Below are 20,593 nucleotides of genomic sequence, written 5' to 3' on the forward strand. Positions count from 1 at the left end.
GTCCATCATGGTGTTCATGTCATCTGTCTATCAGGGTGTTCATGTCATCTGTCCATCAGGGTGTTCATGTCATCTGTCCATCAGGGTGTTCATGTCATCTGTCCATCAGGGTCTTCAGGTCATCTGTCCAACAGGGTCTTCAGGTCATCTTTCCATCAGGTTGTTCAGGTCATCTGTCCATCGTGGTCTTCAGATCATCTGTCCATCAAGGTGTTCATGTCATCTGTCCATCAGGGTGTTCATGTCATCTTTCCATCAGGTTGTTCAGGTCATCTGTCCATCGGGGTCTTCAGATCATCTGTCCAACAGGGTGTTCATGTCATCTGTCCATCAGGGTGCTCAGGTCATCCGTCCATCAGGGTGTTCGGGTCATCTGTTTATCAGGGAGTTCGGGTCATCTGTTCATCCGGGGATTCGGGTCATCTCTCCATCAGGGTGTTCATGTCATCTGTCCATCAGTGTGTTCAGGTCATCTGTCTATCAGGCTTTTCAAGTTATTAGCAGTTTATGATGCCTTAATTTCTTCATCAGAGACCAAAAGCCGAGGTATCACACAAACCAAGGTGTCAACACCACCAACAACAAAATACTCAGTAAAGCCTCCTTCAAAAAGAAATGTTTCGTCTCCATGCCTTGCCTCTGCTTCGGGTCTTGAGGCCAGCACTAAGCAATGGAAGCCAAAGGCAAATGTCAAGATCAGTGACAAGAACTGGCCTTGCCTTCCACCACCCGTCAATGACGGTAATTTTAGTTATTCGATATCATTAGCCCCTAGTAGCCATTTCAAATATTACTGTACTGGAAAAGTAGAGCATAGCTCTCTCTATCCAGGCTCACAATTGTCTCTGTGCAAGAATGAATAACGCTGAAACCATTTTTTTAATACAACTGATTTACCTATCATTATTTCAATTTAAAATCGTTTTTCAAATTATTTTTTCTGGCATCCCTGTTGAAGCCTTTGTGGAAGCACGGAGGTACCTCCGTGGTAGAGATTAGGGTAGGGTAGGGTATTTATTCCTGTCAAAATTGCCTTTTTTCCGGTAACATTGTTATGTGAAACAAGGTAAATTAACAATGTCCGTCTTTCCTTAGTAAACACCAAATCAAAGAAATCACCTCGGGTGCAAGATTTGCGAAAGGATGGCATAAAATCAAGTGATCGTTCCTCATCGTTGTCCAGTCTAAGCAATACATCTAAAACTTCAAAGTATGAATCGGTTTGCAGTTATGAAGAGGACTTTCCAATTCTTCAATTAGATAGAAACCGATTGCCTACTGTCTCAAACAAGTTTGAAACGCTTACGGAGTGCAAACCTGCGTTGCTGGCCAAAGCCGAAAGTCTGACAAAACCGAAAACCCAGAAAGAAGTTCCAGAGCATTCCCAATCAAGCTATCAGCTATTTCCCGTACAAAAAGGGGAACAAATGCTAAACCAATCAAATAGCAGTGTTCCTTCAATACGATTAGTTGGACAAGAGCAGCAAGCTCAGCCAAGCGCGCCAATGGCAGATGCATTCACAGTGAGAGCAGCACAGCAACAACAAACTCAGCCAAGCGCCCCAATGCCGGATATATTCACATCGAGAAGTGTAAGCAATGGGTCACCAGCACTGACCTCAAATATTTGGTCTAGCTATGATCTATCAAGACAAAACATTCCCTTACTGCAGGACTCTTCATATTTTCCTCTTGGAAACGCAAGTGGCTACCAGCAGCACCCACAGGCCGGCAATGGGCCAATCCCTGAAACAGTTAGAAGGCTTCCCTTTCAGCACTTCCACCAAGCAGCAGGGGCAGTCCAGATTCCATCCGAAGTGAAAATAGTTTGTAACCATTTCATGAACAATTGCAAGAAAATACCAGATTTTCTGTGCAAAGGCTGCGAGAACCGACAATACGGTTACTATGCCTTCTTGGACTACAGGAAAGGGCTTTGGTACAAAGTGAGGCCTTACCCGAGAAATTTGCACCCAAAGCTTGCTCTCAAGGAGTGTAAAGACTTTGCATGGGGGCGTGCATGTGCACGGAATCCTTGCACATTCCCACATGGTCCTGAACTACTGATGTGGACGTATGAGCGCGAAGGAGGTAGGTTTTTTTACTAACTAGATCGTTAAAAACTTCCTCCACATTATCTCAGGAGGCCACCTTGTATTCACCAAACCTATGCCCAAACACACACACACTCGTCGCGGGGATCCACCGCAAGTTTTAAAAGTAAAATGTGTACCTGCGGAGACCGAAAAAAAAGGGTTATTGTTTATTGTTTATTTTATTGTTTATTGTTTGTTTTGTCACTTAATACATTTTGTTAAATAAAGATAATTATAATAATTTACATAGTGTGACAAGGAGGACCGTAAGAAACCGCAGGGCTTATACGAGACGGACCTCCTAAATCTTAACAGAAAATACATATTTGATAGTTCGGACAGTCAGATGAATCATATAAATATTTGGTAGGAGACCTTTCATATTTTTTTTCATACTTATATAAAACACACACACACACACAAACACAAATCGAGAAAGAATAAAAAAATTAAGAGTTAATAAGAGAAGTCTTTAACTTATTACAAAAAGAGTTAAGCGTTTTGGCAGACTGAATATCAGAAGGCAATGAATTGAAATATTTAGGTCCCTGATGTCTTAACGCAAACTTATGTATATTTGTTCTAAACTTTGAAATATGGAACAAGTTAGAGCTTCTCGTGTAATAATCGTGAATTTGAGAGTTCAATTGAAATATCCTGTTAAATGTTTGGGGAAGTAACCTATTTTTAAATTGATACATTAACTTACCTATTTGAAATAAAAATAAATAATTGAATTTCAATATGTTTAGATTCCTATATATCGGATCAGTGTGTGCATCATAGGATGCTCCAACAATTATACGTATTGCTCGTTTTTGGAGCATAAGAATACGATTTAAATTAAATGGATAAGTGGATCCCCAAACACAAACACAGTATTGCAAGTATGGATATAACAAAGAATAATACAACGTCAATAGTGATTGCTTTGAAAGGCAAAAACTTGCTTTATACATAATTCCTACAGTTTTTGAAACCTTACGCGCGACATTGGTAATATGTGGTAACCATGTCAAGTGTTCGTCAAGAATAACACCTAAAAATACTGTTTCTTTGACTCGCTTTATATTCTGATCACCTAAGGTGACCTTTATATCAAGGTTTTGCCTTTTTTGCCGTGGTCTAAAGATAATATAGTTTGATTTTTTTATATTTATAGATAACTTGTTTGCACAAAACCAATCTGTTAATTTGGTAAGTTCATTATTGATTGTGAGACATAATGAGTCTAAGTTTTTATGGGAGAAAAATATACTTGTATCATCAGCAAATAAAAGAATGTCTAAGGCGGTTGAAACGCTACATATATCATTGATATAAATCAGAAAGAGAAGCTGCCCGAGCACGCTGCCTTGTGGGACACCGCACTTCACTAATTTACGACAAGAAGAAACGCCATTAAAATTTACAAACTGCTCTCTATCTGAAAGATAACTTTCAAACCATTTGAGAGGAGTTCCACGTATTCCATAGTTATGCAATTTCGCTAGTAAAATGCCATGATTGACCGTGTCAAACGCCTTTGACAGATCAATAAAAACGCCTAGAGTATATTTTTTATAATCAATAGCACTAGATAGAGTATCGTATAAATGAAGAAGTGCAAGAGCTGTCGAATGGTTCTTTCTAAAACCATATTGGTTATTTGATAGAATATCATATTTAACCAGAAAATTATATAACCGTTTATATACAACTTTCTCGAAAAATTTCGAAAAAACTGGTAAGACGGATACAGGTCTGTAGTTTGCATAAAAAGCCTGATCACCAGTCTTAAACAGTGGTAAAACGCGTGCCACTTTTAGCTTCTTTGGGACTATACCAGACCGAGTAGATAAATTGATAATATCAGCTATTGGTTTGGAAATGATATCAATATTTGGCTTTATAATATCCATGTGGATATTGTCAAACCCAGCAGCTGTGCCAGGACGAAGGCTTGAGCAGATCTCAATGATTTCTTGGTGATCAGTATCAGAAAAAAATATTGAATTAAGAATATTATTATTCAGAAAACTAGAGAAACATTTATCAGAAGATGGTACTTTCTCCGCTAACGAGGGCCAAGATTTGTGAAATAATCACAAAAACCATTTGCAATCTCCATCGGATCGCTGACTTCACGGCCGGCAACCTTAAATGTAGAAGGCAAACTTGAATTACTTTGACGGCGATTAATAACATCATTAAGAATTCTCCACGTTTTTTTAACGTCGGATTTGTATTCGGATAGTTTTTTGTCATAATAATCACGCTTTGCTATTTTAGGTATGTGATTAAGCTTATTTCTAAACTTCTTATATTGATGTTCGTGACGTAATGTTGGAGAGCATAAGAACTGTCTATAAAAGTTATTTTTTTCTTGATTGACCTCAGGAGACCTTTAGTTAACCAAGGCTTCCTTGTAATGCTTTTCTTTGTTTTTACTTTTTTTTAATGGAAAACAATTGTTATAAATCGTCGTAAACGTATCTAGGAAATTGCTATAAGCACTACAAGGATCATCATCAGGGATATGATCCCAACTGTGCATTTCTAGTTCAGATCTAAATTTCGCCTTGCTGTTGGCGGATTTTTCTCTATAAAATGTCCATTGTTTGTGATCAACAACATTAATATTTTCTGAAAGTAAAGTAAAAACTGGTAAGTGATCAGATACATCCGAAAACAATACCCCGCTTTTACTGAAACTATCGTGGTCGTTAATAAAGATATTGTCAAGAAGTGTAGCGGTATGAGAAGTTATTCTTGTTGGGCGCGTTATCAAAGGAAAAAACATTTTAGAATACATTATGTCCAAAAATTCAGCAGTTAAACGATGGGTATCATGCTTCATTAGGTCCAAATTCCAATCGGCCATTAATATACACAACTTGTATTTTTTAGAGATGGCTAAAAGAATTTGATCTAGTTCATCACAAAATTCTTGTACGTCTTTTTCTGGCGGTCTATAGACAACGCCAACAATAATGTTTCTTTCCTTTTGACGAGTTATTTCAACAAATAAGGATTCCGCGCAGGTATCAGAAAAGCATATTTCCGGGCGGCATTTAAACTCGAATTCCTGTTTTAGATACAAGCCAACACCTCCCCCAGTTCTGCCTTTGCGTGGTTCATGAACATAATTGTAGCCTGGAATGTTACAAGAATGACAAACATTTTTTAGCCAAGTCTCACTAATTCCTATCATTGAGAAAGTTAAATTCAGTGTTGACAGTAAATTGGTTACCTTATCAAAATTACCGGACAAACTTCGGGTATTCAAATGTAAAATAGACAACCCCTTTTCCGTCTTACTATTCACTAATTCGTTAATTTGATCCTCGATGTAGTAGTCACATGTAAACGACGAATAGAAATTTGCATAGGGATCGTTATTAACGCATAAGCTAAGTTGCTTGTTTGTTTCAGAAAGTAAGGGGTTGAATTTAAGATTTTCTAATCGATCATGATCGAATCTAATTACGCCATTTTGCTGTTCAAAAAGCGCTGATTGAAAATCTTCATCCGATAAATGACAAAAACGCAAAACGTTAGCTAAGGAATATTCAGATTACTTATCACACTATCCGCTGCCGGCTGCCTGGATTTTACCTTCGGCTGCATCCTGTTTCTGATCTCTAATAATTAGGCGGTCTAGTATGAAGTAAGCCCTCTTCCCTTCAGCTCTCGCCTTCTTCATCTCTTCGATTTTAGCTTCCCTCTTAAGAAGTGTAGCCCTTGCAAGATCTTCTGCAACGTAGAGACCCGCCGGCTTGTCAATCCTGGCCTTTCTCACAACCGCCTCCTTCGTCTTCCAGTCCTTGAGTTTACAGACAATCGTCCTCGGCCTCTTTTTCTCCGACTGCGTCAAGGATCTGCCCTTTGCCTTTTTCCTTTCTACGCGGTGGGCCCTTTCGATCTCAATCTCCAAACCAAGCTTCGTCTGGATCGCCTCTTTCACTTTAGCTTCTGAATCGGCCCACGACTCTCCTGGACTTTCGGGTATTCCGGACACACGTATATTATTACGTCTCGACTGGTTCTCGAGATACTCGAGAGCGTCCTTTACTTTAACAACCTCGCTGTCAGTCTCTTTAACTTTCTTGTTGATAGGCCCAAAGCGTTCAACCTCACTCTGAGTGAACTCAAGGCTTGCCTTTAGGCCCGAAACCTTCTCTACCAGGTCATCAACCCGGCTACTTATCTGCGATACCATTGATTCAAATAGGGGTCTCATCATGGATTCCTGGACGGCCAGAAGATTTTTCACGGCCGCCATTGTAACCAATTCCTCGTCCTCGACGATAGTAGTCGGACCGGGAGATAAAGAATCAGTTCGGTTCTTCGCTGCCTTTTTTGATGACTTTCTCGACATGATTAAATACAAAGACGCAACAAATTAAAAGAGCAAACTAAACAAAATGGAAATAAAAAATGACTAGTTATATTCTCCCATCAATGCTGTACTTTGATAAGCACATGTATCCATGATAAGCACATGTATCTATCTAAAGCAGAAGTCATTTGTCACGACAGGTCTTAGGTTACGACGTCATAGATTACCACAGTTCAAGTCTTTGACTGTGAAAAGGCTGTCACATAAATCATATTTGACATAGTGAAGTTGTAGAAATATTATGGTAATTATATCTTCTAGTACTTCCTCCTCCGAATCATGTGGACCAACACAGTGAGCAGCGTTACCAGAACCCGACACTGCACAACTTCAGCGGAACAGGGAATCTCCGCCCGCCGCCTGATGGAGTCTACGGCGGACGCTACAGACTTTGCAACAGACCGTAAGTTCTTTTGTTTTGAGAAAAATCAGCGCCTAGAATTATATCAAGAAACGAGCAATAAGCCAGAAATAAACTATTATCGAGTCACACCCAGCGTTAAGACAATGTGATCATGCCGGAAGATATGATGGAGAAAGAAGGTCGCTGTGCACAAAATGGACCTAGACTTCGTATTATTGTAAATAAATTTAACGTTCACAGGCTTGTAGAGCCAGTTTTATTGCTTTACTAAGTCATGATCGAGAATACGGTCATGAACCCAGGATGCCACCCTTGGTAGTCGCAAACAGACAGTGATAATCATACCAAAATGCCTTTTTTAATGTATTGCATTCAGAAAAAGGGTGCGGTATTTTTTCCATTGAATTCCGTGTAAACATTCTTTTTACCTAATAGTAGTGTGTGTCGCTTTGGGAACACCTGCTCGTTTGCCCATGGACAGGAAGAGCTGAATTACTGGAAATTCTGTTACGAGCAGTCGCAAACAGACCAGGCAGAGCCTATTGAAGCGCCGATAAAGTCCGAAAGTGAGGTTAGTCGCATTCGTAATTTCATGATTTTCAAACCACAGACAAACAAGCAAAGCCTTCGATTTATTTCTCGGTCAACATTGAGATGAACGTAATTCCGTTAAAGGAGGAGCGTCATGCCTTCTCAAACCTTCCGAAACTGATAGCCCGGATCGATCTCTGAGACGGGGGAAAAATGCCGTTGATAAATCTTCAAAATTATCTCTGTTTTACTGTCCATCTCTTTTACTGCCCTCCTCTTTATCTCGGATATTTTTGCTACTGGTGGTCTCTGCTTATTCCTAGTCACAGTCACAGTCATCACCTTGGAAGAATATCCGGCAAATAGAATATTTTGTTAGTAGAGGGAAGTGTAATTTATCTGTTCAGCCACGCAAAGCTCCGAAGCGTAACGCCGGAATTAACAACGAAATAAACATCGAATACCAACCACAACATTACCTTAGAGTCTTCGATATGGCCTCCACGTACCTCTCCAAGCGCTGAAAACATAAAGACGCTTATTTCATCAAGAAATAAGAGATTTTTCAGGGAGTTTGAGTCAAAACAAACAGTACGATTAACTAGCGCGATTCTCTTGCAATCTTTTTTACACGATACTCTCGTATCATGGACATCTCTGATCTTTACGGGCTCTCATATCTCGTATATTATAAAACTCGCAGTTATTTTTTTTATAAAAAGGATTGTGTTTTTTTTTCACATAGCTGCTGGAAAATTTGGAAGGAGTTGCCTTGGCTACTACACCAGAAAACCCTAACGTCCGCCTTAAGGGCGACAAGGAGCGATATGACTACACGTGGACATTCAAGCTGGACTATAAGGTATATCATGACTACTTGGAGCAGACCTACTGTTTAATTATTTTATCATTTGCCATGGCCAGTCAGACTTTTCTATCCATGAGTACAGCTGAACGCAAATGAAAATGTCCATATAAATAGCTGTCCGCTTAGGAGAGTGTCCGTAAGTAGAGATTTCTGTGGTCTTAATGTCCATACATAAGAGCTGTTTTCATGACGCTAGCTTTGTCCTTTTGCGCGTGCTCGGAGTTGTCGCCTCTTGCGTTAAAGCGACATGGATCTATTTTCTTTGTAGAACGTGTCAAGTATAAATGAGTAGAGCAGTCCGTAGACGAGAGTATCCGTATAGGGAGACTGTCCGCCAGTAAAGCTGTAAGGATTGTAAGAATTTTCTTAGTAGAGCCGTCCGCTTTTACGTTTACTTAAAGATATTCTTATGACCATGCTAATAAAAGTGATCTTAAGAATAGCTTACCACATATGAAATTGACCGTAAGTAGTGCGCATATATAATCGTCTGTAAGTAGATCTTTTCGCTTACAAGAGTGCCGGTAGTAGAGCTGTCCGCTTACGAGAATGTCAGTCAGTAGAGCTGCCCCAATCTGAAGTTTTCCGTAAGTAGTGCTATGTGTTTACAAGATTACCTGTTTGCAGATAGTTGACTTAATATTTCAGGCTTGGTGATACTAATCCTAGTACATTAACAATTCCAATAAATTGATAATTTTCCTTTTCATCCCGTCAACAGTCAAGCCAGGCTGGGCATCTTTGCCGTGTTGACCTTAAAGATCGGCGTAATATCTCCTTCTGCATCTCCAAGATCAAGGTAACAGACGAAAACGGACAAGAGGGAACTGAAGAGGTCCTTTCGAAAGACAAGATGTTTCATGAGTTTCCCAAGCGCCGTAGCACGAGTGACCATTCTACAAAAGTCGAAGTGTGGGTATCCTTCACTACAACTGTGTTTGGAAGCTTTAGCCAATGCATTTTGTTCGACTTCGGGAAGGGTCCGTGCCTCGTGAAGAATTTCAACGTTGACATCGTCAGTGACGAAGAACTGTATACGCTGAAACAGGCCAGACAAGAGGTAACTGATATACTTTGATTATAATAGGGTTGCTCGTCTTATTAGACGATATAACAATCAAAACGCGATGTTATTTCACCTGATGCGTCTAATTGTTATGGTGATAATACACAAGCCTTTTCGATATTGCTGCCTTTCTTTTTGAATACGTAAATAAATACGTAACTATTAGCTATAAGTCATTTGCAGTTAAGGACACTATTGCCATACAGAATTCGATTGGCAATTGAAAGAATGAAAGCAAGGAATCTCAAGCAATCAAATTGGAATCTCAGTGAGTTTTCTAAGTGACAAATAAATAAATCCAAAACTAACAGGTCCCCAAGAACTCGACGTGGAACCCAGAGGACTCGGTAATAGTTCGTACAGTCACGGACCGACGCGTTGATGCTGTGGAGGAGCTACAGATAAAATACCCATGTCCAGCTGATCCACAGAGTTTGGTATCCACGCAAATACTGAGTGGTAAACTCAACGAGCGTAGCTATCACCAGACCATGCACCAGCTGCTGTTTGTGGAGGAGGTGTTCATGAAGCAGCAAATTGCCAGGTGAAATTCACCTTTCATCTCCTAACCTCTGTCTTATTCTCCTTACATATACACCATATGTACATCAATCTCCTTACTTACCGTCATCATCTTACCGTGGTCTGCATTAAATCCTCCCTCTTTTGACATACCCTACCCTCTTACCCTACCCTGTCCTACGTTACGATGTACTTTACCACACCTCACCTCACCTCATCTCAAGCCCACCTTACCGCACCCAACCCTACCTCAACGAACCCCACCCCACTTTATCACACCAACCCACCTCACCTCAACGACCCCACCTTACTTCACCTCACCTAACTTATCATACCGTTATCTAACCTGACACCCAAGCTTACCTCACCTCGACCCGCCCCACCCCTCTCCATCTCACCTCACCCAAACCCGCTCTACCCAGCCCTCCTTACCCTACCTCACCTCGTCTTATCTTTTTATACCACTATCTCACCCAACTACAATTACTAAAATATCTTATTTGCTAAACAGATTTTCAATGGAAAGAGTCACCCTGCTTGGGCGTGACAGCCTATTTTCTGATGACATGGGGTTCCAGCGTGCTGGCGAAGGTCTGTTTGGTTCTTTACCTCTACAGACGCCTGTCACGATCGACGACAGTGCCGGGCGGTTATGCAATCGCAATGTAGAGGCTATGTACCTAAGGCTCTCCAGCGACCCCTGCAAGGTGTTTGAAGTACCAATCCACAAACTGGAGAGCGAGGGGGTTACCATCAAGCTCTCAGAGAATGTTTGCAAAGAACTTAAGGTGCTTTAAATACTTTTTTCTGAAATGAATTACTAACCTCGTAATCTCAATTTAAACCAATGACATTACACCCATCACCTCAGAGCATGTATTATACGTGGGGTTGCGGTTGTAAATTGCTGCTTTTAAGGACCTTACTTTAAATGTTTTTAAACCAAGCGAAATAATATATACGTCGTTTCTATCGTCTATAGATCCACGACAAATCGGAAGTTGATGTGGACGCCATGTTTAAGCTGACTCGTGACTCTCTCTGTCGAATGCATCAGGCAGTTGATTGTATCGCCCCAGTTCATCTAAGACTTCTGTTTCCTAAACCACAGCCTCTAAGGATAAAAGAGGTTAGTCATAGTCATACATTAGTTTTATTAAAACTAAATTGAAATCCAACGTCAATTGCTAAGGTATTTTTCTTGGCCATAACGTCTTGGCCATGGCCGTTGCCCCATCTTAAAGTGATAGGGCATCCTAATGAAATTTAAAATAAAGATTTTTTATGATAAAATTATAATTATTTGGTCGCAACGGATCCTCACACTTCCAAATGTGACTCGAGTTACGGCTAATAAACAAAAATAAGTTTACTTTTTTTATTTGCATTTATATATTATTAATTGTTAAATTTACTTTTTCCTTATTACTCTTTGCAGGTTCGTATTCACTGGGGCTGGATTCTGGATAAACGTTTAAACGACAGCCAGAAAGCCGTCATCCGGGCTATCGCTAAAAGAGAGCCACCCTCCCCTCCTGTGGTAGTGTTTGGGCCATTCGGAACTGGAAAGTCGTTCACATTGAATCAGGGAGTGCGCCAGCTCCTAACGTCTGGGAAGAATAGAATTCTTCTTTGTACGAAGACTAACTCGGCCGCCGACATACACGTGGAACTCTTACACCAGTACCTGACAGAAGAGAATGGTATACGTTCTGCTAAACCATTTAGGATCTATGGTTCAGATCGTAAACCCAGCACGTGCTCACGCACTGGCCTGCTTTACAGCAATCTCAATAGTGGTAAAGACGGGTTCTTCATGCCAACAAGGGAAGCCGTCATAAGATACCGTGTTGTCATCACAACACTTGCCACGTCACAGCTGTTGATGAAGATTAAGCTGAATCATGGCTTTTTCTCGCACATTCTGGTGGATGAAGCTGCTCAAGCCTGGGAACCAGAAGCTCTGATCCCACTGGGCTTAGCGGGACCTAACACGCAGGTCGTCTTCACGGGGGATCACATGCAGGTCTGAGCTTTAAGTTTTGTTCACATTAGAGCATAAAATCAGGGGGTAATAACTTCGTTTAGACTCAAGTTAATATGAACTTTTTTTTCTTTTATCTGGACGGTACAAACTTTGTGTTTGCTTGGTCCTGTTCTCTAGGGCTATAGGCTACAATTTTGCCAGATAAGTATTTTAGTTTCGACAATTTGTATCACCCAAATAGCAAAATTAGTTGTATAGAACTGTACAATACTATTTTTGCTATCATATGACCTTTATACTTCATCTACCAATGCTACAAAATTTCGTGTTCATTGCAGAAGAATTGCAGACATTGCAGAAGAATGGTCTTTTTTGCTTCTTATGATATTTTTGTCAATCCATCTTATTTCACCTGACAATTTAAAATAGTTTATATTTTTTGCTTCTAGATGAGTCCAGAGGTATACTCGAAATCCCTATTCAACGAAGCCCTCAGGAATGCTCAGAGTTCAGGAGGCTCTCAGGAATGGGGATTACAGAAGTCACTGCCAGAGCGTCTCTTCGATCAGTACAATATGTTAACGAATGAGCATTTCCTCAAGTCTCATGTCATGTTTCTAACTGAGAACTACCGCAGCAACGAGGTCATTCTCCAATTTTCCTCCGACTGCTTCTATGGAAAAAAGCTAGTTGCCGGCGGGGCAGGAGATAATCTCCCTCATCCGGATTTGGGACCCCTCATGTTCTACTCCGCTAGAGGAAAGGAGGAAATTCAACATGACAACTCTTTTCTAAACGCCTCTGAGGTTGATGAGGTTGTCAAAAGAGTCGACGAATTGGCGGAGAAATGGCCAAATCTTCAATGGGGAGAGGAACAGCTGAGTGAGATAGCCGTGCTGTCGGCATACCACTACCAGGTGAGAGCCAATTAGAATACACAGATATGCCAAAACAGACAGACAGACTGACTGGCAGACAGACACATGGACAGAAAAAGGGACACGCAAACAAAAAGACAGAATATGAGACAGACAAACAGTCAGAATAAAAATGGCCTTTCAAACTACTGCCTCGCTCATCCTTGCTCACCTCCTCTTCATGTTTGTAGTCTGCATGCTTTGTGCTTCTTAAAACCTAAAAACTCATTTTACCTTTGTTCTACATACAGGTCCGTGCAATAAGAGATAGGCTGAAGCGAAAAGGGCTTCGGAGAGTGACCGTGGATACCATTCATAACGTACAAGGTACACAGTCAAAAGTGTGGAGCTGCCCTAGTGATCTCTGCATGATCTTGATTTATTGTTCCATAAAACATCCTTTAATTAACTAATCCAAGAGATACATCAGGAATTTATCACCGCTGGTTCTACCGCTGAGAAAAAATTAAAGCCTTTTCCTGATTGTTTGAAGCGCAGATTGCCGGTGTGATTGGATCTGACTCTTGTTGATACAGTATTTCTTCTTCTTAGGCCGTGAGTTTCGAGCAGTGTTCATCAGCACTGTACGCACGTCGCATACTGTCAAACCCCTGATAGATCAACACACAGCCGAGTGTTCGAAAGACGAGTTGTACTTCGAGTTTCTCTCCGATCCAAAGCTCCTCAACACTGCTATCACGCGCGCCAAGTCACTCGTGGCAGTAGTCGGGGACCCGGTGTCGCTTTGTACCGTAGGCGACTGCCGACGACTTTGGAAAGACTTCATCAAGAGATGTAACGACCTGAGAGCTTTTTATGGATACACAATGGAACAGCTGAACGAAGAGATAAAGGCAGTCATCAATGTGATTGAGATGAACCCTGCTGCTAAACCATTTGTCAGCGATTATCAGGTAGAGCAGAAACAGGAGAAAAATGAAACCGACAGCGATGTCGAGAACGAAGATGCTGCCTCATTTCAAGAGCAGGAAGCTTCAGACACTGCTTCTGTGATGTCTTCTGGAAATGAAGAGGAGCTAGAACAGGAAGGGGAGTGTCCCTCCAAGTTGCTCGATGAAACATTGGAAGACGAGTCCGTGCCCCCTGCAGTTATGGACGGGATCATTAGGGCTCTAAGGGACAAGTGCGAGGAAATGCGAAGCAAGAAAGCCCATTTACCATCACTACAAGACTCCGAGTTTCCGCCTTTGGGCTCAAAGCCAGTGTTGAAGAAGAACGCTGGAATATGGAATACCGCCTCACCAATGACCACTCACCGCCTCACCAATGACACATCTGACTATGAGATCAAGCGAGTAAACGGAAAAGAGGTTATTCGTTTGGTTGACACTGGAATACGTTTCAAACAGTCCGAGAGACAACAACGTCTTACAGTTGTCAATGTACCACGGTCCATTAGTCTAGACCCAGAGATCCTGAATCGGCGAGTGGGAGAAAATCCGGAGAGGTTCATCGTATGTGAACTTCGGATTAGCTCAGACCGGTTTCGGACTTCCTATGCTGTAGTTGCTGATACGAAAACGCCGGATATAGTGATCAAAGGTCATGTCCGGCAAGCCTTCGACCGTGACACAGTAGTTGTCGACTTGAAATGTGATGAAGATGCCAAGAAAAACGAGGAAAAAACCGAGGACAAATATGAGAAAAATGAAGAGGCAAGGAACTCGGGAGTTATCCTAGGTATGTAACAAACATGCTTTTGTTATGAAAATGTTTTGTCATCCATTTTTATGCCACTTGATTTACAAAGAATATTTAGAATGAATTACAAAATGTGTCACAACTTAAAGCGGCATTGTCAGCAGTTTACTTCCGGAGGGCCGACGGAAACCTCAACCAACAAGAGACAACAGAATACCCGCCTTATTAAACAGGCCATTCGCTCTAAATTACCAGTCACATCCTCAAGGAAACTACAAGTAGACACACTGATTTTGCAATTTTGAAATAATTATCGCGTTTTTCGTTAAAAATCATCGGAGATTGTTACGTAATCGAATGTTAGTAAACTGGTGACAATGCCCCTTTACAAATCTGTCTTCTTAATCCAAATGTTCAACCATGTAACCTTCAACATAAGCTATGCATGTTAACAAATAATAGCTTTTCTTTCCCTTGTTTCTGTCAGGAGTGAAAGACCACATCATCAATCCTAAAGAGCGTCAGTACGTTTGTACTGCCGACTACGACAATCCTGCAGTCATGAAGCCCATCAATAAGTCCGTCAGAAACTTAATAAACCTAACGTACGAGGGCTGCAAGGATGTGCCAATCCATAGGTCTATTACACAGGGGAATGAACCAATCTACCGAGTTGACTTGTTGAAGAGAGAAAAACTGTTATCAACCCAAAACCTGTTTGTGGTTAGGTTTCTTCAGTGGCGTTCAGATTGCACTTTACCTTTGGGAATCGTTACCAAAGTGCTGCCGAGGGGCGAGTCGAAGGCTAAATGCATGGAGATTTTGAAGGCTGATCACTGTCTACGAGCTTCGTTCAAGAGTGAAACGGTTGAAGAGGTGAAAAGGATCGTAGGGTACGTTTGGGAGGTACCAGAAGAGGAAAAGGAGACTCGACCAAGAGTCAACAGTGCATTCACGATTGATCCAGAAATGTCCAAAGACTTAGATGATGCTTTGTCTGTTGAAGAGCTATCTGATGGGTCGGCTAAAGTTGGTATTCATATCGCGGGTAAGTAGATATTCACATTTGTCAACGCTGAATGTGCTTAACAATTTTCAATTGCAATTTATAATTATACATGACTAGAACATTTCTCCTTAGGGAAAGGGGCTTTTTCATTATTTATAATATCTGCTACGGGGCAGACGCCTTTGTACCCCTCCCCGTTTATGTAGTTATCTCTATGAAGTTCAGGCTCTGAACATCAATAATGGTGAAATCCGACGAGTCCAATAACCTACTTCGGTAAAACATTTAACTAATAACATATATTTCGGCCATTTGCAACAGCCTTCATCAGAAAAGAAAAGAAATAGATACCACATACGCATTGGTTTGCTTGTGTATTATTAATATATGGTTGTTTTACATATATTTAGTTCTAATTTTATTATTATATTTAGATGTCAGCTACTTCGTCAAGCCTGAAAGTGCATTGGACAAAGAAGCACGCTTACGGGGGACAACCTACTACCCAAACACTGGTGACCCAAACACCCCTATGCTCCCAGAAGAAATAAGCGAAGGATGCTGCAGCCTCTTGCCCGGCTGTGACCGTCTGGCAGTGTCAGTCTACCTGACGCTCGACAACAGTGGTGAGCTCATTGGCGAACCAAAAGTCGTGCGAACTGTGCTACGTTCACGCTGCAAGCTAAGCTACTCTCAAGCTCAGAAGATCATTGATGGCGATTCCTCAGAACTCAAGCGAGAGATACAGTTTCTTCATAAACTTGCCCAAGCAAGAAGGCACAAGCGACTTGGAGATGCGTCCTTTGACCATTTGACTGGTAAGGAAGAAAGAGAGGACATCGATGCGCATGAGCTTGTTGAGGAAATGATGATCTTGGCCAATCATGTCGTTGCTAAGATTCTCTTCGCAAAACAGCCCGCCCTTACTCCCTTAAGAGCTCAGCTTTCTCCCAAAGAACATCGATTGATGGAGTGGGTTAGAGAATATGGGGACATTGCTCTCCTATCGCTGTCTCTTAGGAAGTATGTAGAGAACCATGCTGGGATGGACGAGATCAGTCAACCAGGGAAAGATATCATGATCAATAAAAGACTCTGGAGCAAAATTCTCGAAGCTGTGGAGGAAGAAGACTTCCGAAAGCTTACGCACCTAATCTGCAGCGATGCCAATCACCCGCAGCTTGCGGTGGCGCACCAAGGACTGAACAGAATCCAGACTAAGTCTATCTACACCCCTTCATATGGTAAGGACAAAGAACACACAAGACATCACTCGCTTGGCCTAGAAGTCTACACGCATTTCACGTCTCCCATCCGTCGCTATATCGACATTGTTGTCCACAGGATGCTGTTGAGAGATGAAGGCAAGGAAAGGGTGTATTGTGAGGATGATATCTATCGAATCTGTAGAAGGAGCACCTTCTTTTTTTCCGATTCCAAGAATTTTGGGAAGGCATGTCAACGGATGAAGCTGGCTGTCCAGCTGCAAGATAAGAACCATGAGACAGATACTGTGATCGAATCCATCGCGGATGCTTTCATGTCCTTGCTTGTTCTAAGCAGTGAAGACGATCATTTGATGCCAAAGCAAAGAGAGATCAAATTCGATCACCTTGCACCAATGACGGTTGACGTTAACAAAGAAACGAAGGAAATTCTTCTGGCATGGAGATGGAGAATGTACGAAGCACCAACTTACAACAGCAGTGAGGAGAACACAAAGGACTTGAAGAAAATTGTCTTTAAGCAATTCCCCGAGGGCCCATCAATTAAAGTGAACAGGTTACAATGGCCAAAGATAATAGAAGCCGTTAAAACAAAAGATGGTAAGAAGCTTAAAGAGATCGTTCGCGACATCGAGGATCCCATCATATCTCAACCACCTCGTGCACCTGTTTGCAAGCCCGGTGCTGCCGTTAAATCTAAGCCCGATTCTCCCATCTATGCGCATCCTAACGTCGGCCAGACCTTGACACTTCCTCCGATACCACCAATGGCTGAAGGCCATTTCTACGACAAGATCATGACGCTGAAGAAGTTCGATACCGTAAAAGTGCAACTATCTGCACACTTGACCGAAGGGGTACTTTGTCCTGAGATCCAACTATTCAAAGTTTCCCCACGCGTCAGTATCTGCCTGGAGCATCGCGTCCATACCAAAAAATGCTTCGCTTCCACTGAAAGATACCCTGCGTCACGGGAACACTATGATACCGTTGATAACTACATCGGGTCATGGAAACGCGTGCTGTTAATGGAGGCAGCGGTCGCGGCCGTTGAAGAGGACCAGGGCTTCACCATACGCAATCTCCCTGTGCAATGGCAATGCAAAGACGACCATTTCACGGGAAAATTTCGGTTACTCGAGGACTATTGCCGGGGTCGACAAATAAGTTTTGTTCAAGGCGATCTGGTGTGCGCCAGAATTCCTCATGGTCACTCAGATGATGCAGCAGATGTTGCGGTTGCCCATTGCATCGTAAGCGCCACTTTTCCAAAGAAAGTAGACGGAAAAGTGTGGCAATCTGTTGTCGTTCGAGTTCACCAGAAGAGCTCACGATTCCCAGCTGGTGCATATGACGAGAAGCCAATCAAATGTGAAATGAACTTCATCCCTCTCTTGCTACCCCACAGGCAAGCATCTAAACAGGCTATTTTATTAGGTTTCTCTTCAGCTGTGAAATGTGAACTTTACTGAATCAGAATGTCAACGCCAGACAAAAGAAAAACATCGCAATTCAAGTTTAGTACATTATCGAGTAGCAGTGTTTGGTAATCATATTCAGTATTCTGACTTCTTCGGTGTTTGGTGAAACGCATGACACCTACCTTACGTTTTCCACAATAAATTAATACAAACTTTTCGGTCATAGAAAAACAAAGATCGTCCTTTGCCGGGCTAATTTTAACTTTTCGTTCTTGGAAAGAGCTGTATATTAGTTATTCACTGTTATACCGCAAAATACAACAATCACCTGTTACAGCTGATCCTATTTTGGTGGTACAATTAGTTTTAATTTCAAATATCTGTAGCCGCTGATAATTCCTACAGCAGATACGCTCAGAACCTCTGATAATGTGCTGATATGGGATGTACGTAAATGTTTTTGTTTATTTCTAGGCGAATGTTCAAGGCCCTCGTACTCGCACTTCCGGACTCAACGCCGCTGGCACTTGCCATCTGCAAAGGCGAAGCTCCACCCCCAGGTTGGTTTTCCTCATTCATCATGTACAATCATTATGTACAAGCACCGTCACGCAATCTTAGATAACTTGGCAGTGACAATTAATCCATGAGTGTTTGAGAGTTCGGGCTTGACCCAAAGGTAATATCAACTTCGTTTTTCACTCTTTTTTAATATAGCTATGGTAGCAGGGTAATCCAACTTGGTTCACGATTTGATGATTTATTTTGAATATTGAAGTTATTTTGGAAAATGTAACAATCGATACAATTGTTTAATACTTTAGCAGTAAATATAAAACTGGGCCAATGTGTTTTTATTGCAAAACAGATAGAGTGTCACGATGGTGGCTTTGTTTGTACACCACCTCAAGGTGCTGTAAAGGAGTTCCCCCACATAACTTGCGTGACGCGTGGTTTCGTATCGACCCGTCGGCTATGAAACCCTATGCAAATACAATAATCATCTAAGAAGTGAATTAAAATCCACTTGAAACACATTTAATTTCAACCCATCCTTCAATTAAATCAGCTCAAATAAGGATAGTTTTGGATATAAGAAACATAAAGAAAAGAGCATTCGGAGCAGTCGGATCACAGTGGCAAGTCGGAAACAGGGTATTTAAGTTTAACGTCCACCCCAAGTAGTCATGATAAATAATAATTTTACTCCTAAAAGGATAAAATATATTTGTGAATATATCGTGAAGCTTTATAATAATATTTTGTTGTTTAAGACCACTTTGAGAGGCCAGACAAACCATTGTCCATCTCAGAAGACGTGAATACAACAGCCTTCAAAAGACTTAATAAATACCAAGAAGATGCCATCAAGGAAGCCCTGACGCAGCCGTTCACCTTGATTCAAGGGCCACCAGGTATTAGCTCACATACCACGGAATATCCAAAGTAAACAAGTAAACTGTAAACAGTAAACTGTGCTTTTTTATTCATTTTATCCAGGATCCATTATCCACATCATGAAACAAATCAGATAATCATTATTTGTTATTTTTATAATCATTGTAGTATTTTATGCAAAATTTTTGTCAAATTTTACGCTCGCTCTGATTGCCTAGAATAGGGTAAGATTTTTTGTGGAATTTAATAGTTTAAAAGTTGAATTCTAGTGAAAACACATGTTCAAATCTTTGCTAGCATATCATTTGCTCGTAAAATAATGGCCGCAGAATGGCCGCCTTTTGCACGTTTTTTTTTTTTAAAGTCAGGCGAATACATTTCTTTAACACAACAAATCATGAAGCCCCAAAAAGCCTCCCTTGATTTTACCAATCATCGACCAACCCCTTTTTTCTTAACACTAGAAGAGCCGGTTTTCGAGTTTTCAGAATATGTTTTCAGGGTTTCAGATTGTTTTTCGATAGTGACGCCTGCAAGAATTATCGTCAAAGCTTTTGAACCGTTAACAACGTTTGCCCAACAGACGAATTGCTTTATATAGGATAGAAACGGTGGGACCTGTGTATTTCGTATAGAAAATTGTGTTGATACGGACTTCACCACCGGTATACCCGAGGTTTATGTCGAAGAACTAAGTGTTATCCATTTATTCACCAGGCACGGGGAAAACCGTGACAGGGGTGCACATAGCCTACTGGTTTGCGTGCCAGAATCGCAAGACGCCACCGCCGGCCCAACCAGATCCGAAGGATGTCGATGACGAGAATAAGCCACCATCTGCACCACCCCAAGTCCTGTACTGCGGACCCTCCAACAAGTCTGTTGACGTCGTGACAGGTTGGTCAATAATGGTTACGGTAATGATTATGATAATGGTGGTGAGGATGATGACGAAGGCAACGACGACGATGATGATAATGATGATGATGACGATGACGATGTTGACGGCAACAATGATGATTATCGTTGTGACGATGGTGATGATGGTGACGATGATGATGATGACGGCAGCGATGATGATGATGATGACGACGACAACGACGACGATGATGATAATGATGATAACGTCAGCGATGATGATGATG

At 41.4% G+C, this 20,593-nt stretch overlaps 1 protein-coding gene and 1 long non-coding RNA gene across 5 annotated transcripts in view; one reads left to right on the forward strand and one right to left on the reverse strand.

The window, feature by feature from the left end:
- LOC5501869 (helicase with zinc finger domain 2) overlaps positions 1-20,593 on the forward strand; it is a 66,357-nt gene that overhangs the window by 38,546 nt on the left and 7,218 nt on the right. For all 4 annotated transcript variants that reach the window (XM_048732824.1, XM_048732825.1, XM_048732826.1 and 1 more), the window contains 19 exons: positions 532-741; positions 1,096-1,484; positions 1,545-2,091; positions 6,739-6,880; positions 7,277-7,412; positions 8,118-8,234; positions 8,962-9,300; positions 9,618-9,850; positions 10,340-10,616; positions 10,811-10,957; positions 11,267-11,854; positions 12,265-12,732; positions 12,984-13,059; positions 13,285-14,433; positions 14,882-15,442; positions 15,838-18,037; positions 18,525-18,610; positions 19,325-19,465; positions 20,166-20,345. In XM_048732824.1, the coding sequence (XP_048588781.1) occupies positions 532-741; positions 1,096-1,484; positions 1,545-2,091; positions 6,739-6,880; positions 7,277-7,412; positions 8,118-8,234; positions 8,962-9,300; positions 9,618-9,850; positions 10,340-10,616; positions 10,811-10,957; positions 11,267-11,854; positions 12,265-12,732; positions 12,984-13,059; positions 13,285-14,433; positions 14,882-15,442; positions 15,838-18,037; positions 18,525-18,610; positions 19,325-19,465; positions 20,166-20,345 (7,986 nt within the window). The remainder of the gene's footprint in view (positions 1-531; positions 742-1,095; positions 1,485-1,544; positions 2,092-6,738; positions 6,881-7,276; positions 7,413-8,117; positions 8,235-8,961; positions 9,301-9,617; positions 9,851-10,339; positions 10,617-10,810; positions 10,958-11,266; positions 11,855-12,264; positions 12,733-12,983; positions 13,060-13,284; positions 14,434-14,881; positions 15,443-15,837; positions 18,038-18,524; positions 18,611-19,324; positions 19,466-20,165; positions 20,346-20,593) is intronic.
- Positions 7,650-8,443, reverse strand: LOC125572371. The gene is made up of 2 exons (XR_007313795.1): positions 8,265-8,443; positions 7,650-7,892 (listed from the first exon to the last, which is right to left on the reverse strand). It is a non-coding gene; the product is annotated as an uncharacterized LOC125572371 (long non-coding RNA).

This window comes from Nematostella vectensis, chromosome 9 (genome assembly GCF_932526225.1).
Source record: "Nematostella vectensis chromosome 9, jaNemVect1.1, whole genome shotgun sequence".
Taxonomy (NCBI): domain Eukaryota; kingdom Metazoa; phylum Cnidaria; class Anthozoa; order Actiniaria; family Edwardsiidae; genus Nematostella; species Nematostella vectensis.